The 18,092-nt window shown below is 45.6% G+C and overlaps 1 protein-coding gene across 3 annotated transcripts in view; it reads right to left on the bottom strand.

Moving 5' to 3' along the window:
* Window positions 1-3,054: 3,054 nt before the first annotated feature.
* ZNF131 (zinc finger protein 131) overlaps window positions 3,055-18,092 on the bottom strand; it is a 17,925-nt gene continuing 2,887 nt past the window's right edge. Inside the window, exons 2-8 of one of the 3 annotated variants that reach the window (XM_044276196.1) lie at window positions 15,877-16,041; window positions 14,852-14,953; window positions 13,722-13,866; window positions 11,086-11,446; window positions 10,761-10,983; window positions 8,380-8,510; window positions 3,055-5,703 (exon numbers count right to left, since the gene is read on the bottom strand). In XM_044276196.1, the coding sequence (XP_044132131.1) occupies window positions 5,047-5,703; window positions 8,380-8,510; window positions 10,761-10,983; window positions 11,086-11,446; window positions 13,722-13,866; window positions 14,852-14,953; window positions 15,877-16,000 (1,743 nt within the window). In that variant the 5' untranslated portion in view covers window positions 16,001-16,041 and the 3' untranslated portion in view covers window positions 3,055-5,046. Of the gene's footprint in view, window positions 5,704-8,379; window positions 8,511-10,760; window positions 11,447-13,721; window positions 13,867-14,851; window positions 14,954-15,876; window positions 16,042-16,531; window positions 16,716-18,092 lie in introns of those variants that run through there. The other 2 variants (XM_044276195.1, XM_044276194.1) reach the window with 2 other exon arrangements.

Raw genomic sequence — 18,092 nt, 5'->3', positions numbered from 1 at the left:
TAAAAAAAAAGAAATCTCCACAAAATCGGAGCCTCACTCTTTTTTGGACACAGGAATAAGGACCTTTACAAAATGCATTCAATACTTTTTAGAATGACAAAAATAAAATAAAATGAATGGATGGCTCTATTCAATTTTAAATTACCCTGAAAAGCATCCATAACGGCAACCGTATCCTGCTCTTTCCATGTATCATCCCATCTCTGCGGGGTCAGATCCAGGGATCGCTCCCGCTAGCAGAGATCACTTCTACGGTTCTTCCTTTACCACCTTCAGCAAGGCAAATGTTCTCCCTTCCACTGCCAGGGAGGAAATAGGAAGGACAGCAGAAAGTGCTGACTACCCAAAAGAAGTCCCGTCAGGTGGTCCTCACCTATGGTCGATGGGATTGGGAGAGGTTATGGAGGGACGGTGGACACATTCAAGAGCTATGGACAAGCTAAATCAACGCATGCTTCTGTACCACCCCCTAGAAACGGAGCCATCCACTGTGATAATTACATTCCATCTAGGTCATAGGCTTTTCGTCCCTGTGCTGGCACATTGGCTTATAAACGGTGTGCCCTGTATACGCTTACAAGTACGTTCTCGCCAACATAAATAATACTTTATTTCTCTAGTTTTCACGACCACAGCTGATGGATTGCAGGATGGTCGTAACCATGGAAACGAGCAGTGTATAATGTGATAGAAAAATGAATCCAGCCAGCAAAGGAAGCAATATGGACAATAACAATACATTAATAAGTGCCTTGTATTCACTTTCTCTACATGATAAATGCTATTTGCTGAAGTGAGACAATCCCTTTAAGCCAGCCATACACACCCATTCAGCTGGCAGCTATTTCTACTGATCTCAAACATGCATGATGGGCTGAGTATGCAAGTGTCCTGTAGAGGAAGAACAAAAAGATTTGACATGTTGAAATCCAACACGTCTAATCAGCCAACCCCACCGAAATTGGCAGGTGCGCCCAACATTTCTCTAATGTGTATGGCCAGTGGCTCACCTAACCAATCACAGCCCTGCATTTGTTTCAGAAGCACTAGAAATTAAGCTGAAATCTGATTGGTTGATATGAGCAGCAAGTCTTTGCACCAGTGTGTGCAGCGCTGGTGTCACCCACACCGTACATTCCTCACGTCTGACCAAGGAGGACAGAGTAAAGAGCAGTACAATGGTCCTTTCACAGCTCAGGTCTGGGAAAGGCTTAAAGTAATGATAACTATGGAGAGGGTGGATGGATGGGTGCATCAGGGGTGAGAACAGATTCTGTAAAGCCCCAGAGGTAATCTACATCAATCAGGGGATCAAGTTGCCCCCAAACTTGTGTACTTTTCTATGAAACAATTTTAAAAGGGTTAGCTATGTCCCTGCACCTGCCCAGCTCTTGGCTTACAGAGGTTCTCCACTTAAAGGGGTTGTCCCACAAGGCACTGAGTTATTCAATAAAATGTACCTGTACAGTGCCACCTGCTGTTTGTTTAGTTTTTTTTCTGTCCACCTCGCTGAGATGGATGCGCATATGTTCAGTTCCATCCTTCAACAGCCTCTTAAGTTGTGATAAGGAGAGAAACGCAGCACAAAGGACACGCCCCCCTGGGCTGCAACAGAAAGGACACACTCCCCCGAGCTGCAACAGAAAGGACACGCTCCCCCCGAGCTGCAACAGAAAGGACACGCTCCCCCCGAGCTGCAACAGAAAGGACACGCTCCCCCCGAGCTGCAACAGAAAGGACACGCTCCCCCCGAGCTGCAACAGAAAGGACACGCTCCCCCCGAGCTGCAACAGAAAGGACACGCTCCCCCGAGCTGCAACAGAAAGGACACGCTCCCCCCGAGCTGCAACAGAAAGGACACGCTCCCCCCGAGCTGCAACAGAAAGGACACGCTCCCCCCGAGCTGCAACAGAAAGGACACGCTCCCCCGAGCTGCAACAGAAAGGACACGCTCCCCCGAGCTGCAACAGAAAGGACACGCTCCCCCGAGCTGCAACAGAAAGGACACGCTCCCCCGAGCTGCAACAGAAAGGACACGCTCCCCCGAGCTGCAACAGAAAGAAGCATACATCCCTAGCAACCTCAGATTATTTTCATTGGGTTGAAGGTACAATAAACGCCCACCCTTGAACATTACAGGGTTTGGAGCTCCATAATTCTAAAAACAGAATAATGCATAGAGATTAAATCTGCCTGTAGCCACCACGATCGCTGCACATGGTTTATACATGCCACTCAATTATAAAACATAGTGCAGTGAGCTCCCCCTAGTGGTGGCCTCCAGCAGTGTGAATTTTTCATCTTGTTCTTCCTCTGCAGGGGTTATGCAGCTGACTGTTATAAAGATGTAAACGCCGGTACAAGATGGACTTTCAGTTTACACATTTGTTACTTACGTGGATGTTTGGAGTGGTTTTTCAGAATGCAGCTCCTAACCAGTGCTGTAGTAATGAGCCTGATGATATTCATCAGATCCCCCCCATGATGATTAATTCTTCCTATTACTGTGCATCCAGAGAAACCTCCCAATCAGTATCTCATGAATCTAAGCAGACTCCTTGCTGGCCGCACACTGCAGAATCCACATAAGTGACAGGCCGCCGAAATCAGCTCATCAGTCATTACACTATGTGACCTCAGAGTGCAGCAGAAGGGACCCAACAGCTTCCTTTTAAAGGGGTTGTCCGTCCTTAAATTAAAGGGGTTGTCTGCCTTTTACTATTGAAGACCTATCTTCAGGATAGGTCATTAATAGTAGATCAGTGGGGGGTCTGACACTCGACAACCCCCCCCCCCCCCCCCCCGATCAGCTGTTTGAAGAGAAGGCCGTGCTCATATGAGTGCTGCTTTCTCTACTCTGTTTATTAGCAAGTGTAATTACAAGTGTGGCGTCCCCATTCACTTCCATGGGAAAGGCCTCTCTGTTCAAGTGAATACAACAGAGCTGTCCCATAGAAGTGGATGGGGACGCCACACTTGTAATTACACCTGCTCCCCACTGCAACTGCGGCAAGCAGGTAAACAGAGCAGAGGAGGAAGTGCTGGTATGAGCACTGCGTTCTCTTCAAACAGCTGATTGGCGAGGGTGCTGGGAGTCGGACCCCCACCGATCTGATACTGATGACCTATCCTGAGGATAGGTCATCAATAGTAAAAAGTGGACAACCCCTTTAAGGGACGGAATCCGTGCAATTTAAAGAAATATAAACACTCACCTCTTTCAAGCAGCTCTGTTCCAGTGTTAAAGGTCCAATCCTTGTGGCCTCCGGTTCTCAGAAGTGTGACGTACCGTCCGTCATCACACGCCCTACTGGAGCCATTCGCTGTATTCAGTGGTGACGTCACCAAGTGGCATGTCACCGCTGAGGCCAGTGAATGGTTGCAGAGGTACCTGTGACAACGAATGGGACATAAGCAGCGGAGACAGGACCATCTGTGCTGGAACAGATCTGCTTAGAAGAGGTGGGAGTCTTTTTTCTTTATTGTGCAGAACCTTAAAGGGGTATTCTGGTTATAACAAATAATCCCCTATCCACAGGATAGGGAAAACTATCAGATCAGTGGGACCCCTACCGCTGAGGCCACCACAGATCATGAGAACAGGGGCTCTGTAACCTGGGGAGCCCCCATTAAATTGAGTCAGCGATCAGACAACCCCTTTAAAATAGAAGACAAGGCTGACAAGAAGATCTGACAGGCTTCTCTATCTTAAATGGGTTGTCTAAGACTGAATAGAATTGGCAGGGCAGCCGGAGAGTGTATTAAATATACAATAGGCAGAGCACCTAGATAAGATCGCGGCGGTGGGTGCTGCAGGTGCGTAGCTGGTAGTCTGGTTATAAAAGACCCCCTAAAAAATTGCAATAATCTCTTTACATTAGACACTGTATATTAACAAAGGAGTTCAAGAGAATATTTTTCACATCACATGAGCTTAAAGAAATAATCCAGTCAAAGCATGATGTTACGTCGGTTTCCCCCGCAGAATACCAATGATGAAAGAAAATGAGAACATAGCTTTATTACATAGCGGGCAGTTTTTATGAAATGGTCTAGAAAAACGCTTTGCTGTCCATAGCAACCAATCAAAGCGCAGCTTTCATTTTTCAAGAGCAGAATATTAAATAAAAGCTGCGCTGTGATTGGCGGGTATGGGCAACACTGGCAGTTTTGCTTTTAGACAGTTTCGTTAAGTCTCCCCCTTTATTAGTATTTCCCACCATGGGTGGAACTTACGTATGACACTTTTGGTGTGTGGAAAGGCGGGTCATAGAGATAAATCTATCAATGTAGAAACGACTGCAGCAAACAGAGAGAATTAAAGGGGTTCCTCAATATCAGATCGGCGGGGGATCGACTCCTGGCGATCAGCGGTTTTAAGAGGAGGCAGAGCTTGTGCCAGCACCGATTCTGCTTCAGAACTACACTGCGTGTCGTCTCACTCGCAGAGGCGGCACAGTGTAATTGTGAAGCAGCCGATCAGCAGGACTGTCGGGAGTCGGATCCCGGATGATCTGATATTTATGACGCGTGACTAATATGTAACTGCTGCACAACGCCTTCACAATGTACAGGTAAAGAACACATCAGTGCTATAGGAAACGACTGACTGGAGTTTTTCTTTAAGCCGCTTACACACTGCCATATGTCGCATAATCAGTCCTTTAGGCGGAAGATAAATACTTTGGATGATTAGAAGTAATATGTTAGGTAATATCCGTGTGACAACCACAATCATTCCCTTCTTCAACAGAGGAACATAGCGCAGGGCGCTCGAGGAGCAGACGATGGAGGGCATTTTCCAATAAAGGGGGTCACCCAGGTTTAGAAAATCATGGCCAATTTCGTCCTGAAACACTGCCAAGCCTGCATCAAAGTGAACTGGGCTGCACTGTAATACCACTTACAACCTGTGAACAGGTGTGGTACTATTTCTAGAGGAAAACAAACATGTCTGTCTTTCCATCCCTAGACAACGCCTCGAAACGCAGTAGAAACCTCTGCTAAGCACAAACCAGCCTTCTGAGTTCTACCGTAATGTCCTTCCTATTCAGCTGCAGCTTCTATATGTGTCATCTCAATCTGTCTTATCTGTATGTTGTCGGCCCCTGTGTGGACGATTTGATGATATCCGGCAACCTCTGCCTGGCAGGATTGGTCCTCAATAGTATGTTCAATATGTTGAATACTGGACTCATCCAGAAGTTGTGCCTCCACCTCTTCCATGTCTATCTGATTAACATGTTCAACGTGCACTTCCTCAACGTGAACCTCAGTTCCTGGGTCTATCTGAAGATGCTCGACCTCTATGTGACCCATATGAACCTGCGCCTGGAGATCCAGTATGTGGGCACCTTTCACTTGGTTCACTTCTAGAAGATCCTGGTGCAAGTGACCAACAGTTAGTTGAGGTGGATCAACTTGAACTTGAATGACTTGATCCACCGGCACCACATGGACTTGTTCCACCTGCTCCACAAATGCCATCGAGGATCCTGCCTCTGTTTCGGTTTGTTCGGAGGGAAGGACGACCTCAGTCACTATTCTCTCAGCGATGTTGTGAGTATCACGGAGATGTCTCCGTAGCTCGCTGCCTTGCATAAACCACATGTCACACAGCGTGCAATGGTTGGGTTTGTCGCCAGTGTGAAGAACTAGGTGGTCTTTAAACTGGTCCCAGCAATTAAAGACGCTATCGCAAACCTAGAAACAAGGCAGAAAAGTGTTTTAATGCAGGTATCGTCACACTGTGACCCCCGTACATACCTATGTTAGCACATTTTGAAATAATGAATGACTTTTCGTCAGGGTTCTGTAAGTGATGACCTATCCTCAGGATAAAACATCACCAGCTGATCAGACACTCCGCGCCCATACTGATCAGCTGGTCTGTGTAGCTCCATTGATGGAAGACAGCGCCAAAGCTACACAGCGCCAGCAGGAACTCGCTACTACAGCGCTAGCATTGTATTAATGAGCTCCCACCACTATATGTCAATGGTGCTGTGTAGCTCTGGTGTTCACTGGAGCTACACAGACCAGCTGATCATCTGGGGTGTGGAGTGCCGGACCCCCGCAGATCAGCTAGTGATGATCTACCCAAAGGATAGTCCATCAATGATAAACCCTGGACAACCATTTTAAAGGGAACCTGTGACTTTGAACATGTTGCTCTATCTGCAGGCAGCATCTTACAGAGCACGAGGAGCTGAGCAGATTGATGTAGCTATATATCAGAAAACATTCATCATTTATTTACCCCTTTTATTGCCATGGGGTTTTTGGACAGTATTGCACCTCTGGTCGCCAAGAATGTACAAATAAAACCTAAATTACAACATTAAAATAAACCCCTCAGCACTTTATACACAGTTTATACACTTTATACGCCTTTATGCAATGTTTTCATCAGAATGGAATTGTTCATAAAAATTTGGGTACTTTCACACTAGCGTTTTTGTTTTCCGGTATTGAGTTCCGTCACTGGGGCTCAATACCGGAAAAGAACTGATCAGTTTTATCCTAATGCATTCTGAATGGAGAGTAATCCAATCAGGGTGCATCAGTTCAGTCCCTCTTACGTTTTTTTGGCCGGAGCACGCTGTATTTTTCTCTCCGGCCAAAAATCCTGAGCACTTGCCGGAATGCCGGCATTAATTTCCATAGGAATGTATTAGTGCCACATTGACGGATCCGTTCTTCTGGTCCGCGCATGCACAGACCTTTAAATCTGTGAAAAAAATAAATACCGGATCCGTTTTTCCGGATGACACTGGAGAGAGACGGATCCGGTATTTCAATGCATTTGTCAGACTGATCCGCATCCGGATCAGTCTGACAAATGCCATCAGTTTGCGTCCAGAGACGGGACTGCCTGCCGGAATACTCTGCCGCAAGTGTGAAAGTACCCCAACATAAAAGTTGATATTAGTGGCTAAGAGTGTGACCCAAGCAGAAAGTTAGATGCACTACAATGCCTAAAAATAAAAGATCCGCATGGGCAGGTTTATGTATACATCTTCAGAACAAGAACTGAAAAGACTGAAAATCTGGATAGGTTTACAGAAGTGATAAACTATACAATACCTTGAAAAGTAAGGGCACCCCTAAACCCTATCTCCTGCAAGTCCTGAAAGTAGACCACCTTTAAGTAGTTGTGACAAGCAAACAGGATTATTTAAAAAATAAAAAAGCATAAAAAGTACGGCACCTAAAATTCACATCCAAACAGGTTTACTCACAAAATAATGTAAAAATAATATATCAAGGTGTAATACCAGAATGTGCTCTCAAAACACTGAAACGGGGGCCATGAAATATTTGCCTGTCATTCACAAATCTGTTTGACTATGAATTCTGTCTCCTGATTTTGTTACTATGAATTGGTTCTACTCATCAGCTGTTGCCCACTGACTCCAAACCTGAGGCGCTGCCCTCCGTCTGTGGATCTGTAGGATCCACTACCCAGATAGATCCGGTGTAATGTGGTAGCTAAGGCTCCAGTCACATCTCCATCAGGTAAATCCAGCAGTCTGCTCGAGCAGGACAGCTGGATACCACCGGATCTCCATCCTGGGATCTGACGGTTAACCGGGAGAAATGCCAAGTTTCTGCAAGCATACCTCTGCTGGAACAGACTACCGGGTTTACCTGCCGGAGATGTGAACGCAGCCTAAGGTCGCTTTCAGACAGGAGTAACACGGATGTTTTATTGCTACCATATTGTGGACACAAAAGCTCAACCTCATGTGATTCACCTAAATGGGAGTTAGAGCACCATAACTCTGGGAGGTCTGGGTCTGGCATTCATAATGGGCATAACCTGTATTATGCCCATCTTTAACATTTGTCTAATTTTGTTTTTTGTTGAGAAACTAAGGCTACTTTCACACTAGCGTTTTAGTTTTCCGGTATTGAGATCCGTCACAGCGGCTCAATACCTGAAAAAAAAAAAAAAAAAAAAAAAAAAAAAAAAAAAACGCTTCAGTTTTGTCCCCATTCATTGTCAATAGGGACAAAAATGAACTAAACGGAATGCACCAAAATGCATTCCGTTCAGTTGCGTCCCCATATGTTATCCCTCTCCACGGGGTCATATACAGTTACACAGGGAGAGGAGGATCTATGCACATCAGCACCCCACTACTTTCAGGGGGGCTACTTCAACCTGCTCTCAAGGTCTACAAATATTTTGACCACGCTCAGATCTCCGTATCCACCTTGGCCTCTCAGGTGGAAAGACTTTACTGTTTAAAGAAAAATGATCTTTCATACGCAGCCAGTTCTCTACCAGGATCGAGGGACTGGACAACCCCGTTTTGCAGGTCAGTGGGGGATCTCAATTGTTGGAGCTTTAGCGGACATGCACTGGGCACGTACCTGACATTCATATAGTTTCTTCCTCCCCTTCTTCGCACCAACACCATGCTGACAGGCTGTTAAGTGACATTTGAGTGTGCTGTTCCTAGCAAAATGTTCATGACAGTTAGGACATTGAAAGGGTTTTTCACCTAAATAACAGAAGAAAAAAAGAAATATACAAAAAATTAATTACAACAAATTCATCTTAAAAAAATATCCAACAATCCTTATCTGTGCTCTCTCACATTAAAACTCAATCCTCATCTTACTGATAAGAATGTGGCTTAAATAAGTGTTTATGACCTCTCAGTAGTTTATTAGATGACCAGTCACAGAGCTAGAAAAACGGTTAATCCTTTGTGACAGAACTGCTCAATATTTGTAATAAAAGGCCAAAAATGTATTTATTTTTTGCCAAAAATGAGTAAAATGCAATCGTAAAAAATTGCCTCTGAAGGTGTCCATAGCCTTTAAGTGCTCAGGAGACTGTCCCTTCATGCTTGGTGCTGTCGACTCTGCACTGAAGACATCCCCACCCTTAGCAGTCTCGCAGGAGGAAGAGGTTAGGAAAGTGTTCAGTGCTGAGAGAACTGAACACAAAGGGTCTGTCTTTCTCGGTCATGGAACCTGTATGATCCCCCCAGGTACACACTGTTCCCCTATCAGCAGTTTTGATGGGTCTCCATTCCTACGCCCCTCATTTTAATATGAATTTCTTTCCACCATCTATGGATGTCTATGAAAATTGCCCCTAAGTGAAAGCTTCATTTCAGCACAGACTGATTGAATACCTTCAAAATGGTGTCAGTCTGCATGGGGTTAACCTGCAGCTTTTCCAGGATCCGTGAGAAGAGTGAACATGCTGATTCTCCTCATAGACTAAACTAGATTTTTTTTTTCAGTGGTGCAGATAAAAATCCCAGTTTTCCGGAGCATGTTAATGGGGTTATAAAAACCCTATTCACCTGCATTGGAAGAGGAAGATTAGTGGATTCGATCAGATTAGACTGCACCGCCATCCTGAGAAAATTCTCAATGTGTGAACAGTCCCTTAGGATTCCACATTGGCCTCCTAGATTATGTGGGATTTCCTAGTCGAAAAAATTTCAGGAACTACTGCTGTATATTATATATTTATCTACTGGTGACATCCACAATATCTGTACAGTGCATGGTGCAGGCTTGGCAGAAGAGCCCGCTCCATATGCAGCAGGGAAGTAGCAACCATGGCACCCGTGCCCCCCCCATGACAAGATCACGGTCTGGGGTTTTGTGAAGGCTCCCAGGCCTGCCATGTAAGTATTCCTCTTATAACAGTAAATATCAATGTACACTGAGATGTAAAGTGTGATCAAATTTGAAGTTCCCTAGGGGGGGACAAAAAAAAAAAGAAATAAGATAAAGTTCTAAATAATGTATATTAAAAAGAAAAAACACTAAATGGCGAATCCTATGTTGGGTTCTAATTCAATTTCCTGTATGTTATATTGAAATTTCTTTGAAAATTCTAATAAAAAATTATTTTGTTCAAAAAGAAAAAATACCAATTCTTTTCCAATTTCTTACATAACCTACACCAAAAAAAAAAAATTCATTAAAAATATAATGTTATTTATCCCATAGAAGTGAATGCTATAAGAAAAAAAAAAAGCTCAGGGCCAGAAATTACCTGTATGTTTTTTGGGGTCACCTCGCTGCTCAAACATTGGAATGAAAAGTGATCAAAAAGTCATATCTACCTCAAAATGGTAACCATATAAAGGACAGATCACCCTTCAAAAAATGAGCCCTTACGTAGCTACATCAACGGGGAAAAATAATAAAAGTTGTGGGTGTCAGAATATAGGGCTCAAAAAACATAACATAAAAAACGGTATCAATTTGATATTGCCGTAATTGAACTGACCCGCAGAATACGGCACAGTAGGCACCGTAAAAACAAAACCCAAAAAACAATTGCGGAATTGCTTTTTTCCTTCCCCATTTCACCCTAAAATTAATTATTTTACACTTTCTGCATACATGATAGGGTACATTCAATGGTATCATTAAAAAGTACAACTCGGCCCACAATAAACAAGCCCTCCTATATCTGTCAATGAACAAGTAAGGGGAGAAAAAGCAAAAATGAAGAAAAAAACAAAAACAAAAAACACCACAAAAATTGGCTGCGTCCTGGTTAACGTATTAGATAAAATGAATAATAAATAGAACACCAGACTGTGGATGAGGCCTACAAAATGGTCAATGCAATAAGGTCACAAACCAGCTGAAGGGTCTTTAGTTCTTTGCAATACACTGTGGGGACATCGGTCAGCGGTTACATCCAGTACTTGAATAAGCAGTTCTGCTGCCCCCTGCTGGCCTACAAGTGCATGCGCACACACGGGCAACGTTACCTGTATGCTTTCTTAGGTGTTCTTTAAAATGTCCAAAGTGATCAAACTGTTTATCGCAGTACTGACAAACGTGGATTTTTTTGCCCGGCCTCGGCCTCCTGCAGGCGCCGCTTTCTTCTAGGTGATAGCAGGTGAGGTGTTGCTTCCACGCAATCTCGCGTACGTAGCTTTTATTGCATATTTCACACTTATAATTGTCGGCGGAGTGTGATTTCATGTGTTCCTTTAAATGGTAAAACAATTTAAATGAACGGTTACATTTCTGACAAGGGAACATGCTGTTGACATGTGACAGATGAACCTCCATAATTTCAATGCCTTCTACCTGATTGCCTGCAGCATCGCTTTCATTGGCGCTGTCTTCCTGCAGCTGCCTTTTTCTTTCTCCTTGGCGGTATTTGCTGGTAATGTCCGCTAGAAGTGCTAGGGCCGAGTCATCTGACGTGCCTGTACTCTGAATGTATTTCACTGACTGTTCGGGTGACGTCACTGCTTCCAGGGTCTCCAGGTTTTCCTCCAGTTCAATTGTTCCTTCGGTTATTTCAACTTCAATCTCCACTGGTTCACCTTCGTCATCGGAATTCGTCATAGACTCTGTGATGACACTGTTGGTGTCAGAAATCTTCCATTTTTTTAAATCTCCTTCATCTTGTGGCTTTTCTTCGATCACAATGGTCTCTTTGTTCCTAGCAAACATACACAGGCTCAATAAATGCTCAAAACCTCTATGAAATGGACTGAAGAAATTTTACGACTAGGGGAGTTATTCAATTTCTGCATTAGGATCTCTGCTTGCTGCCATGTCCATGGTCATGTGACAGACAAAGGCATGCATGGCTTGTTACAAGGCTCCGCTCTGATATGACGTGTGTCCGTCACATGACCTTGATGTCCATCTACCGGAAGTAAACACTGACGGTTCCTACTGAATGGCAGCAAGCAGTGGTCTTGAAAATCTGCAATTAACTAATAAAGTATGCTGGAAATTTGTATAACTTTTCATTATTTCATGAATAAATCTTAGTTGCTAAAACTGCAATTCCTATTAACATTTTCTGCTAGTTTCACATCCGCAGCACAGCTCTCCGGCAGGCTGTTCTCCGGATTCGGACTTGCCGGATAGTGCCCCCTGCCCGCCAGACCCCATTGGCTATAATAGGATCTGGACGCTCCCTGGCAAATATGCCAGGATTTGGCTGGACAAAAACCACTGCACGCAAGGGGTTTTGTCCAGCCAATTCCCAGCATTCTCTGCCGTAGAGCTGTGCCGCAGATGTGAAAGTAACCTATTTACAGGATACGTGATAAATGTATGAGAGCTGGGGGTCATATCACTGGGATTCCACCAGTCAAAAGAACTGGGGTCCCTGATCTCCCTGCGTGAATAGTGTACATGTGTGACCACCACTCTGTTCACATCTACGGGACTGATGGAGATAGTAAAGCACTGCACTCGGCAGCCCGAAAAGAAGTGAATGGATTGTAATCTGTGTATGACATTGTATGGAGGGAAGGCTGTCAATCACTCACAGGACCGCCTCCTTCACTCCTGAGCCCAGAAAGAGCAGAGATTGAATGAATAACAAGTTATACTGAATCTTTCAGCACAAATTATATGTCCGTCTGTTCTATAACCTGCTGCCTGCACTGCATTTCCCTTTAAACATTATTTGTGGTATTCTACAGTACTCCCTGACCCCCTCCCCCTCAAAAAAAAAAAAAAAAAAAAAAAAAAAAAAAAAAAATCAATGTTCAAGGGGTTGTCCGGATTCAGAGCTGAACCCGGACATATCCCCTTCTTCATGCTCCGAAGCTCTCCCTCGCCCTGCGCTGAATCGCACACGGCAAGGGCCTTTTCAGCTGATCTGGTGACATACCGGGTCTCTGAATGGGAATGCTAGGAGGAGGGCGTCCGCCTAGCAGAGAGCCCGGTGACGTCCCCGGCACAAAAGAGTGGGCTTTCAAACAGGCTAGAGCTGCGCTAAAGCCCCCCCTATTAGTGCCGCTGACGTCACTGCTAGATGGAAGCCTCCGCCTACCAGTGTAAAGCATATGAAGAAACAGCCCTTGCCGTGCGCGATGCAGCTCAGGTCAAAAGGGCATATCGTGCTCCGATGCTGTCCTTAGAGGGGCTGTTTGAGTGAAAAAGGGGATATGTCCGGGTTCAGAGGTGACCCCTTTAACCGTCTATCTTTTGACTGATTCTTAGAAGTGTAGAGGCGCATGCACAGTTCCTGCTACGGCAGTAGCTGCCGAGCCTCTGTGCTTGTGTCGCTACTCGCAGCAGCGTGGGCTTGAGAATGTCAGGACTGGGCTTTGAGTCCAGCTCTGGCAATGAAGCGGCAGGGCGGACAGCCCCGTACTGCTCAAGAAGTCTTTCTGAATGATAAATCGATTTCTATAAGTCGATTCGCTCACTTCTAGCCAGGACTTACTCGCGGATGATTTTTAATACAGCAGTATTTGGATTTGGGCCTGATGCCCTCAATCCATGAGTGAAAACAGAGGTGTGAATAGCACCACGTACATCTAAGGGTCCCTGTGCCGCCTGCTGTACATTACGTTTGTGACAGTAAATCCTAAGGCTACGGCGACGTGTCGTGCGACAAGGGTACAGCTATACGGCAACATTTGTTACGTAAAAAAGTTGAGCCGTATGCTGTGACTGCGATGCGACAGTGGCAAAAGAATCAGACTTGGATGGATTTTTTGCGACCGTCCCCTCACAGTATGTCACATTGCAACACCATTGACTATCACTACAAAAAATGTGGGACTTTTCAGCGACACATGTCACCGCGTAACTTTACCCTAACAGGCAGAAAATACTGCAGACAGAGGGGGTTTATGTGTCTATGGCTCACTTGTAACATTCATTTCTAGGTGTAGCCTTCCGTCCATGACAAATGAAAACAGCTAAGTCCGGGAACATTCATATTTGTATAGACAGCACTTTAATACCTGAACTCAAGTGCTTTGATGGCCTCGTGCATCTGGAGGTACTCGGCTGCCTTGTATATATCGCTGGCCTCCTCTTCCCCTTGTAGCATTAGTTTTGCAGTATACGTGAATTCTATTAGATGTCGGAAGGCAACATTACTCACACCTGCGTTTGGGGACAAAAATACAGATTTAAAGCAATGCACAGAAATGGTATCAGTCATTCATTACATCACAAGGCTTCCATCCGCCTAGTGAAGCTGTTTTTTACGGTCAGCCTTTTAACGTGGTTTTCCAGGCTCCTGATGCTCAGAAGAGGTCACTAATATCCGATCGATGAGGGTCCAACACCCAGCACCTCCACCAGCCTCCGGCGCTGGAGCTAGCACTGTGAATGGGACAAGACGCGCAGCTACGTTCAAAGCGTAGTGGTCGTGCCAGATTAGTTAATAGGAGCCGAGCTGCAGTACCTCAGCATGGCCACTACACTTTGAACGGAGCTGTGGGGCTGAAAATGACCCTTCAGTCCAAACCTAAAATTTGACCTTACGTGAAACATATATAAGCAACATCAAGCCAGATGCCCTTTGTTCCTGCCATGCTGCCACTGTCTTGCTCCCATGCAGGATGCCGTTCAAGATGGCTGCTACTGACTCAGACTGCCCCATGCAAAGCCTTGTAGGAACATTAACACCCCCCCGGATGGACACGGAGCCTACGTCATCCTGGGTAATGAAAGGAAGGAGCTACAGCACTCTGCATGGGGAAGTCTGAGATGGTGACACCCATCCTGAAAGGAATCCAATGTGGGATGAAGGCGGCATGGGAGGAACAGAAAGCACCAGGTATGCCGACTATACACAATGGAGGAGCTCGTTAAAGGAGTTTTACCATCTCAGACAATGGGGGCATATCGCTAGGATATGCCACCATTGTCTGATATGTGCGGTCCCACCGCTGGGAACCGCACCTATAACGAGAACGGAGCCCCAAAGGTGAAGGAGGGCACACTGCGCATGCGCCGCCAAAAATAGGTCCCAGTGGTGGGACCCGCACCTAACAACTATGGGGGCATATGCTAGCGATATGCTCCCATTGTCTATGATAAAACACCATCATATAAGGAGTGACCAGAACTGTATGGAGAATACCTTCTATTTCCACTAATGGCTCTTCTGTAAAATCCTTAAAGAATTGGTAGAAAAAATGGCTGCAGGCGGCAAGGACGGCTTTGTGGGCTTTGAATTGGTGTCCTGCAAATTAAAAAAAAAAAAAAAAAAAAAAAAAACAAGGCTAATAAGAGTATAATGCATCCACTGTATAAAAAAATAAAACGGCTGCCCTTACAGAGATTACGTATTCCATTTTTACTGGGTCCACAATATCTCTCTAAGGCCTTATGCACACGTACCTTTTTTGTAGACCCCCTTTGAAAGAGATTTATCAAAACTGGTGTAAAATAGAACTGGCTTAGTTGCCCATAGCAACGAATCAGATTCCACCTTTCATTATCCAAAGAAGCTCTGAAAAATGAAAGGTGGAATCCGATTGGTTGCTATGGGCAACTAAGCCAGTTCTACTTTACACCAGTTTTGATAAATCTCCCCCATTGACTTCAATGGATCCTTGGACCACATTTTGCGGCCAAGAATTGGACATGTTCTATCTTTTGTGGAACAGACATACAGATGTGGAAAGCACATGGATCATCCGTATCATCTAAAAAGATAGCACGTCTTATCCGTATAATGCGGACCCTAGACCTGTTGAAGTCAATGGGTCCCAAAAAAAAACGGATACAACACGAACATCGTCCGTATTTTCCACACCACAAAATACATGCACTTGTGTGTGTGAGGCCTTAATATACAAAAAAAAAAATTCTAAAAGGTCTTGTAATCTACACAAACGGCGTCATGTCAGACAGGCAGTGCTGCAGCCCCTTTCCATCACTGCATGCAGTATGTATATACCGTATACAAGTGCCGCCCCACAGCACTGACCTGTCAATACAAGCACAGACCCGGGCGTGCATTTGCAGGAAGATGAGTGACCTACATGGACGCCATTATCACCCCCACACGGACCGTGATCTAAATTCTGTTGCAGATCTTTGGGTGCAGTTCTTCAGATTGGCATATCACGTAGAATACGTCCCATTATTGGAGGCACTTACCATCCACAATCAGCGTGATGTCAGTAAACTGGTCCAGTTCCCGCTGCTCGTTTAACCGGTCCATCATCACTTTATAGTGGTCCGGAAATTCCTGAATGCAGCCCATCGTCTCCTCAGCTTCCATACCTGAACAGCTAGCCTGAAAGGCAGATCCACATACCGCACCTGTCAGAATGAGAATTTGCTGCCGGTCAGAATTCAATGGTTTTGTGTAGCCGTGCTGACAGTATAAATGTGGTGTACTGCTGTGAGCACAGACTGAGGGCTCATGCACACGGCAGTGCCCATATTGCGGCCCGCAAACAGCGCGTCTGCAATACATGGGTACCGGCCGCGTGCAACCCACATGACGGATGTGGACCCATTCACTTAAATGGGTCCGCAATCTGGTAGGTCGGTGCGGAACGGAGGCACGGAACCCCATGAAAGCACTACGGAGTAATTCCATGGGGTTTCTGCCCGTGCCTCCGTACCACAAAAAAGTAGTGCAGACTGTTGGACGCGGATCCACAAGTGGCGGACCTACAGTCGGTGCCCGTGCATTGTGGACCACAATTTTCGGTCCGCAGCACGGGCCTGATCGGCACACAATCGTGTGCATGAGCCCTGAGGCTGTGGCCTACTACATTTACATGTAGAACAAGCAAGGACCAACCTATAAAACACGGAGCCCTCAGAGAACTGGCTGAAGCGACTAACAGCAGAACACTTCTGTTCACACAGGCCTGGTATGCTGGAGGTCTTCTGTCTGGATGCTGCACGGAAAATCCGCAGCAATGCGCGAGCATGGGATGTAATTAGGGGTGCACCTAAATTCCGGCAGCCGAAAATATCGGCCGAAAATGCACCTAATCCATTTATATATTTGTACATATCGGCAGAAAATAGCGGGGAGGGACTGGGAGGAGGAGCTGGGGGCCGGTGCGTTCACTGTGCTCCGGCCCCCAGCTCCAGTAGTTATAAAAAGTGTGCAATTAATACGGATTCTATTCATGAGGCCCCCTCCACATCCTACTCACAGGGCTGTTATCTTAATGCTGGCCGGCCGGGCAGACGAGCGGCAGCGTCACGACTGACGTCACGTGCCCGGCCTACTTTCTGAATGAAGGAGGCGGCGCAGGCATGTGACGTCAGTCGTGACGCTGCCGCTCGTCTGCCCGGCCGGCCAGCATTAAGATAACAGCCCTGTGAGTAGGATGTGGAGGGGGCCTCATGAATAGAATCCGTATTAATTGCACACTTTTTATAACTACTGGAGCTGGGGGCCGGAGCACAGTGAACGCACCGGCCCCCAGCTCCTCCTCCCAGTCCCTCCCCGCTATTTTCTATTAATTGTACAATGGGGGGGGGGGGGGTCTGTGGATGGCACTGTTATGAGGTGGGGGGGTCTGTGGATGGCACTGTTATGGGGTGGGGGGTCTTTTAAAAGTATTTGGGCAAAAAGGCAGTTTCGGTTTCGGTTAAGGGGTATCCTGAATTTTCGGCTTCGGACCAGAATTTTCATTTCGGTGCACCCCTAGATGTAATACCAAGAAAACCACTATATAAAGTATGGCGCTGTACTAGGTAAGCGGCGAGGAGGCACCGCTGACTGTGGCGGTGTCAGGTGGTGAAAAATGGAAAATCTATCCCCAGGGAAACCATTTTAAAGGGGTTGTCTGACTTCAGCAAATAGCATTCATTATGTAGAGAAAGTCAATACCAGGCACTTACTAATGTATTGTGATTGTCCATATTGTCTCCTTTGCTGGCTTGATACATTTTTCCATCACATTATACACTGCTTGTTTCCATGGTTATGACCACTCTGCAATCCATCAGCCGTGGCCGTATCTGCACACTGCAGGGATAACGTTCTGGCCAGGAAGATGTGAGTATACACAGGCCTTTGTTTTTTCCAATACTGTGCAAGCATGACCACCGCTGCTGGATTACAGGGTGGTCGTAACCATGGAAACAATCCATTTATAATGTGATGGAAAAATGAATCCAGACAGCAAAGGAGGCAATATGGACAATCACAATACATTAGTAAGTGGCTTGTATTAACTTTCTCTACGTGATAAATGTAATTTGCTGAAGTGCGACAACCCCTTTAAAGGGAACCAGTCACTTTGAACATGTAGCAGCATGTTATAGAGCAGGAGGAGCTGAGCAGATTGATGTATAGTTTTGTGGGAAAAAGTTTAGCAAAACCTGTAATTATACATTTATAT

The sequence above is a fragment of the Bufo gargarizans genome, chromosome 1 (assembly GCF_014858855.1).
Source record: "Bufo gargarizans isolate SCDJY-AF-19 chromosome 1, ASM1485885v1, whole genome shotgun sequence".
Classification (NCBI taxonomy): Eukaryota; Metazoa; Chordata; class Amphibia; order Anura; family Bufonidae; genus Bufo; species Bufo gargarizans.
This window is presented reverse-complemented; position numbering and strand designations above follow the sequence as displayed.